General features: G+C 39.3%; 1 protein-coding gene across 1 annotated transcript in view; it reads left to right on the top strand.

Moving 5' to 3' along the window:
- Positions 1-3,258: 3,258 nt before the first annotated feature.
- dpt (dermatopontin) overlaps positions 3,259-16,012 on the top strand; it is a 32,720-nt gene continuing 19,966 nt past the window's right edge. The window contains exons 1-2 of the mRNA XM_060833063.1: positions 3,259-3,593; positions 15,844-15,969. Of these exons, the coding sequence (XP_060689046.1) occupies positions 3,280-3,593; positions 15,844-15,969 (440 nt within the window). The 5' untranslated portion in view covers positions 3,259-3,279. The remainder of the gene's footprint in view (positions 3,594-15,843; positions 15,970-16,012) is intronic.

Genomic DNA, 16,012 nt, shown 5'->3' on the forward strand with positions numbered 1-16,012 from the left:
TATTTGGAAAGAGAAGGACTACTTAGGGATAGTCAACATGACTTTATGTGTGAAAAATCATGTCTCACAAACTTGATTGAGTTTTCTGAAGAAGTAACAAAGAGGATTGATGAGGGCAGAGCAGTAGATGTGATCGATATGGACTTCAGTGTGGTATTCGACAAGGTTATCCATGGGAGATTGGAAAGCAAGGTTAGATCTCATGGAATACAGGGAGAACTAGCCATTTGGATACAGAACTGGCTCAAAGGTAGAAGACAGAGGGTGGTGGTGGAGGTTTGTTTTTCAGACTGGAGGTAAGGATCACTACTGGGTTCACTACTTTTCGTCATTTATCCAAATGATTTGGATGAGAGCATGAGTGATATGGTTAGTAAGTTTGCAGATGACACTAAAATTGGAGATGCAGTGGACAGCGAAGAGGGTTACCTCAGATTACAACAGGCCCTTGATCAGAAGGAGTTTAATTCAGATAATTGCAAGGTGCTGCATTTTGGAAAACCAAATCTTAGCAGCACGTATACACTTAATGGTAAGGTCCTAGGGAGTGTTACTGAACAAAGAAACTTTAGAGTGCAGGTTCATAACTCCTTGAAAGTGGAGTCGCAGGTAGATAGGATAGTGAGGAAGGCATTTGGTATGTTTTTCTTTATCGGTCAAAGTATTCAGTACAGGAGTTGGGAGGTCATGTTGCGGCTGTACAGGACATTGGTTAGGCCACTGTTGGAATATTGTGTGCAGTTCTGGTCTCCTTCCTATCGGAAAGATGTTGTGAAACTTGAAAGTGTTCAGAAAAGAGTTACAAGAGTTGCCAGGGTTGGAGAATTTGAGTTATAGGGAGAGGCTGAACAGGCTGGGACTGTTTTCCCTGGAGCGTCGGAGGCTTTGGGTTGACCTTGTAGAGGCATTTAGATGGGTGTATGAATAGGAAGGGTTTGGAGGGATATGGGCCGGGTGCTGGCAGGTGGGACTAGATTGGGTTGGGATATCTGGTCAGCATGGACGCGTTGGACCAAAGGGTCTGTTTCTGTGCTGTAAATCTCTATGACTCTATGACATTTATGACTTGGATGCGGGCAAAGAGGGTACTGGAGCCAAATTTGCAGATGGTGCTAAAATAGGTGGGACAATAGGTTCCAATATAGAAATAAGGAATGTATTAGTGGATATGGTAGGTTAGGTGAATGGACCATTATTTGGTAAATGAGGCTTAAGTTGGTTAAGTGTGTAGTTATCCAGTTTCGTCAGAAGAATACAAGGCAATGTATTATCAATGTGGAACGAAATTTCAGATTTCTTTGGTGCAGAGTGATCTGATGTCCTTGTGTATGAATTGATGAAAACTGATACGCTGGTACAATAAATAATAATGAAGGCAATGGAATTTTGGCATTGCAAAAGGAAAGGAGTATAAAAGTGGGGACTTATTGTTGCAACTGTACCAGTCATAAGTGAGGCCACATCTGGAGTATTGCATACATTTTTGGCGATATAATTGAGGAGGGATATAATTGCATTGGAGACAGTTCAGGGGTGATTCACTAGATTTTTTTATTCCTGGTGAAGGGCTTGTGTCCAAAATGTTGACTCTCCTGCTCTTCAGATGCTGTCTGACCTGCTGTGCTTTTCCAGCACAACAACTTTTGACTCTGACTCGCCATTAGCTGCAGTCCTCACTTTCTCCAGACACGTGAGATTTGTCTAATGAGGACAGATTGAGCAGTTTAGGCATATACTCTCTGGAGTTTAGAAGAATGAGAGAAGATCTAATTGCAGTATATAAGAGAGAGTCATAGAGTCATACAGCATGAAAACAGACCCTTCAGTCCAACTCAACCACACTATCTGGATATCCCAATCTGACCAGTCCCATTTGTCAGCGTTTGGCCCATATCCCTCTGAGCCCTTCTTATTCATATACCCATCCAGATACCTTTTAAATGTTGTCACTGTACTTGTCTCCCCCAATTCCTCTAGCAGTTCGCCCCATACATGCACCACCCACTACATGAAAAAGTTAGCCATCAGGTCCTTTTTAAAACTTTCTCCTCTCACTTTAAACCTATATTGTCTAGTTTTGGACTTCCTCGCCCTAAGGAATAAATCTCTGTAGGGTCACCCCTCAGCCTCCAGCAATCCAGGAAAAAAGGCCTCAGCCTATTCAGCCTCTCCCTATACCTCAAACCCCTCTGTCCCGGCAACGTCCTTGTAAATCTTTTCTGCACCCTCTCAAATTTAACAACATTCTTCCTATCGCAGGGTGACTAGAATTGTACGCAGTATTCTAAAAGTGACCTAATGAATGTCCTGTACAGCTGCAATATGACGTTCCAATTCCTATACTCAATGCACTGACCAATGAAGGCAAGTGTGCCAAGCACCTTCTTTGCCTTCCTGTATATGTGTGACTGCACTTCCAAGGAACTATGAACCTGCACCCCTAGGTCTTTTTGTTCAGCAAAACTCCCAAGGCACCACCATTAGGTATATAAGTCCTGCCTTGATTTGCCTTACCAAAATGCAACACTTCACATTTATCTAGATTAAACTCCATCTGCCACTCCTTGGCCCATTTGATCAAGGATCCATTGTATTCTGAGATAATCTTCTTCACCATTCACTACCCTACCTATTTTTGTGACATCTGCAAACATAACTTGCCATACTTCCTATATTCATATCCAAATTATTTATATTATTAATGATAAATGCTAAACATGCTAAAGTAGATGTAGGGATGATGTTTCATTTTGTGGCAATCTTGAATGAGAGGTCATAATTTTAGTATAAGGGTTAGGAAAATTAACCAGCAATGAGGAGAAATTAAGTCTGTGAAACAGTCATGAATCCATGCAATTCACTATCCTAGGGCTTGGTAGATGCAGGGACATTAAGTAAATAATTGTAAATCTTTTAGATTGGATCTGTGATCCTTTTCTAAACTGTCAAATGATTATTCATGACTGTAGGATAACAGGGTAATTCCTGTGAAATGGTAATATTTTCCATACCACTCATAGTACTTACATGAAGAGGTTAATTGTTTCTGCTGATTAAGTTGTTCTAAAATTCTCTTTAGGAATATGTATAAGAATATTTTTGTCTTCATTACAGAATATGAAAATGCTTAGTCCACCTTAAAAATAATATCAACAGTTCCACAGTCTGGGTATTAGATTTAAAACATGCTGCATATTTTTATGTCAGATCATAAATGTTTCTGGATTCAAGCTTGGAAACATCTGTTAGCCAAATGTTACATCCCATATAAAATAGTGGATGCAGCAAAGTCTGAGCCAGTGCATCCTGACTGCAGAAATGCGTCCCAAATGTGCTCACTTGCTTATAGTCCTGGTCATTGTTGTTCATGGTCAGAATTATCCGCCATCTGATGTGCAATGGGTCAATCGTTATAGACAAGGTTTTAACTTCCAGTGTTATCCAGGGGAAGCTTTGGTCTCAATACAAAGTTACTATGACAAATCAGAAGGTTCTGACAGAGTCTGGAGTTTCGAATGCATGCCAACGCCTCAGGAAATGGGAGAGGTGACAGAATGCTGGTGGGATGACATTCAACGAGCTGGACTTGAATGGTAGGTCACAAAGTGTATTGTTAATATATTGCTTTCTTCTACACAACCTCTGTTTAATTTTTGCTGTTGTGTCTATTAAGCTATGCTTTAAAATGATCAAATAGTTCTCAGACTGTTGTGTATGAATAGGAATGCAGGCCAGTTATTCTACTAAATATAACTGATAAACTTCAAATGAGAAACAGATAACGTCAGCTTTGAATTTCCTGTGACTAAATATTCTTTCAAAATACAATGTAAATCCAATCTTATTGCTAGAGTTGTGTGTCCTACGCTTGCATGTACTAACAGATTTCTTCCTACCCTGTTAGAATATTGCTATGCAAGTAGATTAAGTACAACTTACATAGCACATCAGTGTCTGCAATATTAGAAAGTTTGAAGTATATTCGTCCGTTCCAACCTCAACATTTAAGGAAGTTTCCTTTTTTAATGAATGATTTCACATTTATGGACACTTTCAATGGTTTAAATATTAACTAGGCTGAAATGCGGTATATATGAATGGTCCTTATGTATTTTTCCTTTTCTTTCTCATTCGTTTTCGCCTTATACCGTTTCTACCCTGACCACAACTTACTCTACTGTGGACTCTTCGAAAGTTAGCCTGTGATATCAAACCTAAGTGGTTGATAATCATGAGTGGAGCCAAATTGATTTTCATAGATGCATTCAGCCTTGAATACTGTTTGATGAATGGCTTGTACACTGAAGGGGCAAAGATGGATATTGTGATTCTGTATCTTGGAATGCTTTTCTGAATATTGGACCATCATTCTTTGTACACATTTATTTGGCTGAATAACGAGGAAAGCCAAAGCAGGCAAGAAGAAAGAAAAGATTTTATACTCAGAAACATGAGGAAAATAATAGAAAGAATGAGGATGATTCTAAAGAAATGTTAAGTAACAGAGCAGAATTACGAGTTGCAAAAAGCAATTCAGAAAGACACAAAGAAACTCAGTGAGAAAGAGATTAACCTGAAAAGTCAGTCCATGTTTTATTATTCACATTTTTGTGCTATATTTATACATTTAAAGTCACAAATACATAACTATTTTATCTAAAAATGTAAAGTCAACAGAGGGAAGATGGAGATTGATACTCTGCTGCATTGTATCAATTTTATATGTATTTTGCAATCTTGTGCTATTACAGTCCTTTTTTCACTTGGAGGTTTTGATGAGGTATGATTGTCTCATCTTGCTGTTAATTCATTGTATTGCGTTAAAGATTTCCTTTAAGTACCTGGTTTGTGCAGCAGTAGGTTCTATAAGGCCAAAAGAGGGCCACTTTCTTCTAACGTCCTTTAATAAAGGAAATCTATTGTCCTTACCCAGTCTGGCTGACATCAGTCTCAAAAACCACAGCAACGAGGTTGATGAGCAACAATTGCGGACCTTGCCTGTAATGCCTACAGCTTATAAAAAAATGATGAAATTCTGGAAGTAAAATGCTGACAGACGGTCGAATGGCCTCAATAAAGTGCTTGTGGCAGTCCAAAGCTGGTCCCACTGTTGGTAAAATTCCTTGGGAACATTGTGACAGAGCTGGGAATTTGGCTCCCACCAACTTTACCCCAACACCACTGTGATCCTACCTGATGCAGACCAGCAGAATTCCTATTTTTGAAAATCCTACATTCTGCATGATGATCCAGATCTAACCCTGATTAAGACTACCACCTTAATGAGACCGATTTAATCAATTAATGAACAAATTCAGAAGCCAAATTAACTTTATATATTTGAATATTTATTTCAAAGCACTGCTGGTTTTTGATCATTTGCCTCCATTTTATGATGTTAATTTGTGAAGTATGCACAAAACTGTGGCACAATCAGTGCTTGGATGAAATGGTCTGAGGTGAGTTGAAGTTTCATTAGTTCTCAAACTAAGTAGGATAGTAATAACCTTTAATAAAAGCAAAATGCAAATTATTCATGTGACAATGTTCAGTTTTCTTCTCTACCTTCATATTTTCTTACCATTCTCTTTCATTCCATCAATTCCCACTCTACCCCCAAGGCTCCCCCAACCCCATTAAAAATAAGTGTAGGTGACTTATGTCTAAACCACAAGTCTAGGAGATCGATGAGAGCACTTCAGGTCCCTGTTGTGAAGAGTATATGGCTATCTTCACAGCCTGAACAAATAAACTCACTAGGATAGATTCAAAGGGGGAAATGGATTCCCTCCTGCTCCCACAACCAGCTAATTACCCATCACTGACTAGAAATCTGATTTACGTAGAGTGATAACACACCAAGGGTAAAGATGGGACTTCTGTCCCTCACGGACAGGAGGTCCCACCCGAGGATACTGCCAACCAATCTGATCAGCTAGTGCATCTACAGTATTAGTAATAATAGAAGACAGCAGAGTTCATTGTTGGGACAATGGATAGTTCTTAGGAATTCTGATGTAGTATGACCAGGAGACCTCAGAAACGACAGGGAGTTGGGAGAGTGGGTTAGAGAGTTTGGTGGGGTGGGGGGAGTATGGGGAAAGATAAATGGGGTTAACTAACTTGGGGGTGTTGTCCTAATGACAAAGAAGTTTTCCTTTCACTGGATGGGCCTTTACCCTCCACCTTTGTTTGTTGCACAGGTTGGACATAGGGGAATGCTATGGGCTGGCTGACATCCCACTTTATTGTACATGTACCTATAGACCGGACCTTTCAAATGTACTGCCAAGAGACCATAACATTCACCCTTATGTCCGGAAGGTCTCAGAGATAATAGTAGCATCCTTATGCCATGCATTGATACACCAATGTTTGCAACCTCTCCCCCAGAAATTCAATATGGTATACTATACATCTTAAAAGAATGGGTGATTTTTGATGTCTAAAATTTGTACAGATGTAAACAGTTTAGGTGTTGTGCTTCTGCTTTTGACCTCATTAATTTTTCTAGTAGTATTCAATCTTTTGCATATCATTTGGAAAAACAAGTTTAAGAAATTCATATTGTTTTTGAGGAATCCGTCTCAGAAACTCAAATCAAATTTCAGGCCAGTATTCATCACCTACATTCTATCACTCAAATGACATCTGGAAGCTTGGTCAGCCTTCAACTGTGTCCAGATCTATATCTCTGCCTCGTTCATTGACTCAATCATTGTTGTCACTGTCTCAATTTGTGAATAAGTAAAAAGCTATTCCAGTTGAGGCCCCTTTTATTTTCATGTTTTTAGCTTCAGTTCCTGACAATCACCTGATGAAGGAGCAGCTTCCAAATTAACCTATTGGAGTATAACCTGGTTTTGTGTGATTTTTAATTTTGTACACGCAGTCCAACACTGGCACCTCCGAATCATGACCTAAGAAATGCAATGTAATCTACTGCTTGATATGAAATCAGTTTCCTAATCTAACTCAGTTTCTTACAAAATCTACTTCATTTCAGTGCTGAAATATTGCCGAGCTCTGTCATTACTCCTCCCATTCTGTGGCTGAAACTCCATTTCACATCTTCATTGGCACTGTGATAACTCACTTCCACTCACAAATCCCATGGGCTTTCCATTTATTGAAACGTCATTCAAGCCTATGTTTTCATATACTATAAAGGCACATTCTCACCAGAGTCTCCTCTCCTGGCTCCATTGGTTCCATTGTTCCAGAGCGTCAAGTTCAGAATGTTCATTGTTGTCTATCTATAAATCAATAGCTTTGCCAGTTTGGTATTGTAGACAAAATCAGTCTTAAAATCCACACTGTATTGTATTTTGTCTCATGTTCAATAATTTTACTTGCTTGGCAAAAGACGTGCTTCCCATTTTGGGTATTTATTCCATGGCAGGAAAATACGATGTTCCCAGTTTTTTGCTGATATAGAAAGTGTTCACAGCACAGAACTGGATACTTAGAAGCCACCTTAAGAACAACAGACTTCAACAGTTGATGAATGCCAATTGGTATTAGCATATAATGTAGTTGCCAACAATGACTGCATGAAACACCCATGCTTATGTTATTTTTACTTGGACAAATGCCACTTCCCACAAAACCATAAATTGTAAACATCCCTGTAATTGAAATCTGAACAAAACTTCTCTCAGAATTGTCAGTACCTTTGTAATCAGTTAACAAATCACTTATTTAAAACCCCAACATTTTGTGATTGTTTTTCGTGTATTTCTCATAAAAATATTACAAATTGGAATGCAAAAGCCTAGGAATGCAAACTAGTGGAAAATGAGAAACCAGCAGCAAGGCTTAAAGAAGAAGATAAATCTGTTTCACATTATGTTCTGTTCTACTTACCACCAAATTGCTAGTCACAGATTAGATTGACTAAATTTCTGTCTTTCCTGGATTGACAATGGTGTCAGTCACTGTGGTTATGTTGAAAATCACACTAATGTTTAGATTTGTATAATTTTATTTGTTTAATAAAATAGCCCTTTTGAGATGGATTTTTGCCAATTGACATCAAAGCTATTTAGATAATATTTTCACCTCCAGAATGGCTTGTGGAGACCATGAGGCACACACAAAAGAAAAGACTCCACAGAAAACAGTTAATTGGATAAAGATCGCATAAAATTAAGTTGAGATATTAAAAATAAAAGTAAACAGATTAGTGAGCAAAATAAGTTAAACAGTTTTTGAATGATATTTATTTGAAAATAGAGTCAGAAAGTCTTGGAAACAGACTCTTCGTTCCAACCAGTCCATGCTAACCATAATCCCAAACTAAACTACACTCAACTACCTGCACTTGGCCCATGTCTCTCCCAAACAATTCTATTCATGTACTTACCCAAATGCTGTTTAAACTTTGTAACTGTACCCATATCCACCACTTCCTCTGGAAGTTTATTCCAATACAAATCACTCTCTGTGCAAAAAAAGTTGCCCCATGTCTTTTTAAAATCTTTCTCCTCTCACCTTGAAATCACCCACTCTAGGGAAAAGACACCTGCCATTTACCTTATTTATACCCTTTGTGATTTTGTAAACCTCTATTAGGCCACCCCTCAATCTTTTCTAAATCCTCTCCAGCTTTATAATACACTTCTTATAACCAGAACTGGATTCCAGAAGAGGCCTCACCAAAGTCTTGTACTACCGCAACATGATGTCCTAACTCCTATACTCAAAGGTGAAAGTGAGGACTGCAGATGCTGGAGATTAGAGTTAAGAATAGAGTGGTGCTGGAAAAGCACAGCAGGACAGGCAGCATCCGAGGATCAGGAAAATTGACGTTTCGGGCAGGACCCCTTCATCAGGAATGGTGAATCCTGATGAAGGGCTCCTGCTCGAAAAGTCGATTTTCCTGCTCCTCGGATGCTGCCTGACCTGCTGTGCTTTTCCAGCACTACTCTAATCTTGACTCCTATACTCAGAGGTTTGAGCAATAAAGGCAAGCTTACGAAACATCTTCTTCACGGCCCTGTCCATATGTGATGCAAACTTCAAACAATTATGTACCTGAACCCCTAGCTCTCACTCTTCTACAACCCTACCTAAGGCTCTACTTTTAATTGTATAAGTCCTGCCCTTGTTTGTTTTACCAAAGTGCAATACCTCGCATTTATCCAAATTAAACTCCATCAGCCACTCCTCAGTCCATTGGCCCAGATGATCAAAATCTCTCTGCAATCTTAGGTAACTTTTTTTTTACCATTCACCAATTTTGCTGTCTTTCACAAACTTACTAACAATGCCTTCTATATTCTTACCTAATACATTTGTATAAATGACAAATGGAAGTGGACCCAACACCGATTCCTGCAGAACACTGCTGCTAACAGGCCTCCAGTCTGAAAAACAACCTTCTACCAACTGGCAAGCTCACCCTGAATCCCACATGATCTAACTTTGTTAATTAGTCTACCATGCAGAACCTTGGCAAAGGCTTTACTAAAGTCCAAGTAAACAAAGTCTACCATTCTACCCTTATTAATCAGGTTTGTGAGACACAATTTCTCTCACACAAAACCATGCTGAGTATTCCTAATCATTCCTTGCCACTTGGTTTAAATATTTATTTTAGTTGTCTGGAGGTACTAGTACAATAATAAAATGACATTAATATTGAAAGTAAAATCAAACTAAAGAGAGAAGCAAAGAGAAATGGAGATTCTTTTCTAAATTTGTTCTCCCATACGAACCCTTGTATCCACATTTGTAGTCTCAGCTTCCATCTCACCACCTTTCCTTGGTTTTCTTTGCTTGCTCTCTTTCAATACCACTTCCCACACTAGGACTTAAATTTTAAATCATTTCAGGGTCAATATAGGAGGGGAGTGGTGTGTAATTTGTCAGCACTCAACCTCTGAACTGATGTACTACCAGAATTCTGACCCTGAACTATTTTGAATGAGAGCAGTCAGGGTCAGATCAGCTCATTATCCTTATACACAATATCCATTCAAGACCCTTTGTGCCTGACTAGAATTTTCAATCAACATTACAGGCAATTCACATTGACCATGTTCATAAGCAGGCCACAGAGGTGGCCTCAATGTGAGAGTGAGTGCCTGAGCTCATGGACAGCCTTCTGAACCTACTACTCGCTCACAGTTGTGGCTATTGGTTATTCCCTGGGGTGCCTGCCCCTCCAGAGTCATAGCCAAAGCCTGTGACCTTTTAAAACTGGGGAATTGATGGCCCAATGTATCATTGCTAAATGATTAATCTAGAAACCCAGTTAATATCAGGGGGATCTGGGTTCAAATCCTGCCATGGTGTTTGGTGCAATTTGAATTCAGTAAGAATCTAGAATTAAGAGTCTGCCGATGACCATGAAATCATTGTCAATTGTCAATTGTCCAAAAAAACCCATTGGATCACAATGCCTTTTAGGGAAGGAACTGTCATCCTCATCTGGTCTGGCCTATATGTGACTCCTGACCAACACAAAGGTGGTTGACTCAACTGCTCCCTGAGTAATTAGGAATGGCTTCTTAGCATGTTGCAATCTGTGTAGCTCATTGTTTACATTCCTCTCATCAGATTTTCACCCCTTTCACAACACCAAATAGCTCTAACCCAAATTATAACATTCATAATGTGGAGGTAAAGGAGAAACAGAAGTAGAAGAAACGACTAAGAGACAAGAAAGGAAGAGAAGAAAGTATTATAATTAAAGCACAGAGGAAAACAAAAAGGTTGGAGATACGGTTTGAGATGTGCAAACACAAGTATCTTTAGCTTGATGCATGTGAGAAACTGAGAGAATTTTTTAAAGATCGAAGAGCTAGACAATCACAGAATCAGATATATTTTTCAAATTCATTGCCAATAAGAACCAAGTTAAACAAGCTACATCCTCAGTAGGGTAACTGAAGAAGGGCCACTAGACCTGAAACATTGACTCTGTTTTCTCTCTGCAAGAGCTGCCAGACCTGCTAAGTTTCTCCAGCAATGGCTAAGATGCTAAGATATATGAGCTGTCCAAATATGTGACAATCCTTTACCTTCGAATATTTTCAGTTGTTGCACCAATGTGAGCAGGAAAGATGATAAGATCAAATCATTTGTTTTTAATCAATTAACAATAGATGAGTGCAGAACAGTAACATTTCAATTATTTAAATATCCAACGTGTAATAATTGAGGGACCTTATTCAAGCATGATGTTCTAAGCTTTACATGACTGAAATGTTTTCAGTGTTTGCTTAATGCGAACACTTGGGAATGTGAAAATAGAATGGCATGAAAAACAATATATCAAGGCATCATCATAAAGTCCTGTAATCTGTGACCTCTAAAATTGACACAGAGCCCACAGCCAGTGGAAATATTCTGAAATATAAACACACCATTAATGGACTTGCAACAAGAAACCAAACATACCTTTCCCCTTGTCTTTGCAAGAGGGCTGAAAACTGCTAACTGTCAAATAAAGTGGTGTAAATCAGGCTGCTGGCAGTGGTAAGTGCACCAGAGTTTGAACAAGCCCACTTCGCCCACATTGCAACACATAAACGCTGCAAAATTCAATAATCCCACAAGCGGGTACAAGGATTTTAATGCATCATTACGTTGTGCCTGTCTCTTCTGACATAGAGATCACACAAACCTTGTGCTGCTTGCTAATATAAATGATTGTAGCACGTCTCTAGTGCCAAGTGCATGGTTGGGTGACTCCAAGCTCAAACAGGAAAAGAGGCTTACATGAATAAAAGGTAGCTTGCTCTATTAAAGGGAAAAGTACTCTGGCAGAAAGCGGTGGGTAAAACTGAAGCAACTTGGCAAAAAGCATGCTCCAAGATTTTTAGTGCTGCACTGGAGGCATTGACTCTGAAAGTGAAGAGAAGGAGAGGTGCCATCTGTCCACAGGTGACCAGGATTTCTGCAGACAAACTATAAGAAAGCAGTGCAAACAGTTGACCTTAGTTCAATGCCAGAAGCCCTGGATGCAATGTGATAAACAGTTCAAGAATTATGAACAGTCACACATATTGAATGCATCTTCAAATTCTACCAACTGTAGCGCTAATCTCTCGAACTGCTCACTGCACTACAACCCCATCATTCACCTACCACAATCCCTAATCACAACTCATACATAGCATTAATAGATTCACCCAAGCCTCACACTCATATCTCATACCTTCCACCCTGCAAACTATACAATCATGAAAGGCATATCATCCAGTTCTGACTCTCTTGCAGGAGAAGGTGGCAGCAGGACCTACCTGGTGATGAACAGGCATGGCAGTATGTCCTCACGCTGATGGAGGAGGCAGTTGTTGCCTGAAGGGGTCATTGCTGAGGACAAGACCAACGGTAGTGGCTGAAAGTATTTAAGTTGATAATTTCTCTCATACATAATTCATCTTGAGGGGTGGCACGGTGGCTCAGTGGTTAACACTGCTGCCTCGCTGTGCCATGGACCCGGGTTCGATTCCAGCCTCGAGTGACTGTCTGTTTGGAGTTTGCACATTCTCCCCGTGTCTGTGTGACTTTTCTCCGAGTGGTCTGGTTTCCTCCCACAATCCAAAGATGTCCAGTTTAGGTGAATTGGCCATGCTAAATTTCCCATAGTGTTTAGAGATGTATAGGTTAGGTGTGTTAGTCGGGGCAATCATAGAGGAATGGGTTTGGGTGGGATACTCTTTGCAGAGTTGGACTTGTTGGGCCGAAGGGTCTGTTTCCACACTATAGGGATTCTATGATGATCTTCTCACATCCCACTTCCTCCTCATCCCACAATTACAAGCTAAAGATGATGTAATGATATACTTCTTCCTAGCTCATCCCCAGTGTAACCCCCAACTTTCATCAGAATGCTACCATTCTGACTTCCTTGTTTCAGATATTCAAGAACAGAAACCTGACCATATAGTTATAGAAGAGCAGAAGATAATAATCAAAAGATACATAGCTGCCTTGATTTTCACACCCAGGTCAAGAGAGCAGGAATGGAGATTGTCCCAGCTCTAAATGCACAGCCCAAGAAATCCTATCCTTGGAGATTGGATTTTCATTCTGAAGCATGGGCTGGGTGACCCCAGACCAGGGGAGAGGCTGATGGCTTCTGATGTCGTCTGGCCTATTGGCCGCAATCTGGACAGCAACATTGTGTGGATGATTTTTTAAAAAATCTAATGGAACAAAAAAGAATCCTCCAGCCCTCATACCTCACAGCCCTCTCCCTGACACACAGTTCCCATTGCAAAGCATGTTAACAAATGACATCTCACACCTCTTATGTCACCTCATGTCCCTCTAACCACTCTATTCTGACTCATACGCCAAATCCCATCTGATGATCCCTAATGTTACCCATAGCCCCTCATACAATCCATGCCACTCTATACCCCTCTCCCCAAACTCCCATTCCACAGCTACTCAAATCCTACATGCCAACAAATGTAACCAACCAAGTACCATCTGTCCCATAAACATAGAACATAGAACAGTACAGCATAGTAAAAGCCCTTCAGCCCTCAAAGTTGTGCTGATTTTTTTATCTTATTCTAAGATCGGACTAACCTATATACCCAACATTGTACTATCTTCCATGTGCCTATTCAAAAGTCACTTACATGTCCTAATGTATCTGACTCTAGTAATACTACTGGCAGTATATTCCATGCATCCACCACTCTCTGTGTAAAGAGTATACCTCTGACATCTCCCCTAAACTTTCATCCAATCACCTTAAAATTATGCCCCCTCATGATAGACATTTCCACCCTGTGAAAAGTCTCTGGCTATTCATTCTATCTATGCCTCTCATCATCTTGTACACATCTATCAAGCCACTTCTCATCTTTCTTCACTCCAATGAGAAAAACCCACAGTCCCTTAACCTTTCTTCATAAGACATGTCCTCCAGTCAAATCCTGGTAAATCTCCTCTGCACCCTCTCTAAAGCTTCCACATCTTTCCTATAATGAGCTGACCAGAACTGAACACAATATTCCAACTGTGGTCTGACCAGGGGTCTGTAGAGCTACAGCATAACCTCACTACCGTTAACCTCAATTCCCCTGCTAATGAAAGCCAACACACCATACACCTTCTTAACAACCGTATAAACTTAGGAGACAACTTTGAGGGATTTATGGACATGGACCCAAGATCCCTCTGTTCCGCCAAATTGCCAAGAATCCTGCATGTATTCTGCATACAAATTCACGTTTGCATTTTTCCAGGTTGAACTCCATCAGTCCAGTTTTGCATCCAATAAATGTCCTGTTGCAACCTACAATAGCCCTCCCCACTATCCACAATTCCATGAAACCTTCATGTCACTGGCAAACTTACTAACCCACCCTTCCACTTTCTTATCCAAGTCATTTATAAAAATCACAAAGAGCAGTGGTCCCAGAACCAACCCCTGTGGAAAACCAATGGTCACCAATCTCCAGGCTGAATACTTTCCATCCACCACCACCCACTATCTTCTATGGGCCAGCCAATTCTGTATCCAGACAGCCAGGTTTCTCTGTATCCCATGCCTTCTTACCTTTTAAATGAGTCTACCATGCTAAAATCCATGTAGACCACATCTACTGCTCCATCTTCATCAATATGTTTTGTCACACCCTCAAATAATTCAATAAGGTTTGTGAGGCATGGCCTTTCCCATCACAAAGCCATGCTACTATCCTTAATCAAACTATGGTTTTCCAAATAATCATAAATTCTGTCTCTCAGAATCCTCTCCAATAATTTGCCCACCTCAACATGCTAACACACCAACAATCTACCAGGGGCACATCGGGATCTGTGAATAACTGAGATAAAAATAAACTTTTATGAAATAAAATAAGTATATTGCAAACTTCACCATTTCAAAAAAAGACTCTCATTCATAAAAACACATTTACAACTTTAAATTATTTCTCTCCACTAAATCTTTACAAAATCCACTGCTTCGTTCAAGCGTGATAAACATTGGAAATCAAAGTTCCACAACAAGGGTCCAAATCCAATTATTATTGTCAATCATGTATAAAATTGAAGACACCCCCCTGTGATAATAGACCCTTGTGAAATCAGTCATCAATCATCAAAAAACCCAAAGTTTCACACTTTATTTACCCTCTCAAAATCTTTCACAGACTGAGAATCCATTTAGCTTCTGTGCTTCTGCTTAATACTTTGTAGATTTTCTTATAATGTGATTTTTGTGTAAATCTAGTGAATGCTTCTGCATAATAGCCATGCCTTTAACAACTTTCTGATAATCTTATTAGCATCATAAATCCTTATTTTTTGACAAGTCACTTACATTGCATCTTATCAAATGCTCCTGAAAATCCATATGTATAAAATTTCTATCAATTTTTTTCTAAGCTATAAGTATTTTTTCAAAATGTAATTCATTTTATCAAACATGAAGAAAAATCCCAGTTTTCCTCTTTAAGTTCAAATAAGTAAAAAAAAATCAGGCATATCCAGGTGTGCACATTATTCATACAGATTTTCTGACATTCACTGCACTCAGGCAATCCTGTGTACTTGGGAAAAACTAGAAAACTCTCCTGTACGCACTCCTAATCTATTAATTAGATTAAGAAAATTATAGTTTAAACCTGAATTATCCTATGTGATAGTTGTCAAGTTGATTCATTTTCATTTGGTACTATAATGCAGATGATTCAGACAACTTGTGAAATTTTATTCACCTTATGTGAATGTGATGCAATCATAAACTGAATATGTTGGTAACAAAAGTGCTCTTAAACTGAGGCTTAAATAATCTGCCTACTTAACTATTTACTCTAAGTAGTGCTATAAAAATAATAAGCATTCTTTATTCATTTATTTTTTTAGGTATCATACTTGCTCAAACAATGGTATCGTAGCTGGAATACAAAGCCGATACTTTGAGGCTGTTCTGGATCGAGAATGGCAGTTCTACTGCTGCAGATATAGCAGAAGATGTCCATATGGCTGCTGGTTAGTTAAGAGTCTTTATTTAAGTAAAGTTTCCAAACAAATC

This window comes from Hemiscyllium ocellatum, chromosome 12 (genome assembly GCF_020745735.1).
Source record: "Hemiscyllium ocellatum isolate sHemOce1 chromosome 12, sHemOce1.pat.X.cur, whole genome shotgun sequence".
Classification (NCBI taxonomy): domain Eukaryota; kingdom Metazoa; phylum Chordata; class Chondrichthyes; order Orectolobiformes; family Hemiscylliidae; genus Hemiscyllium; species Hemiscyllium ocellatum.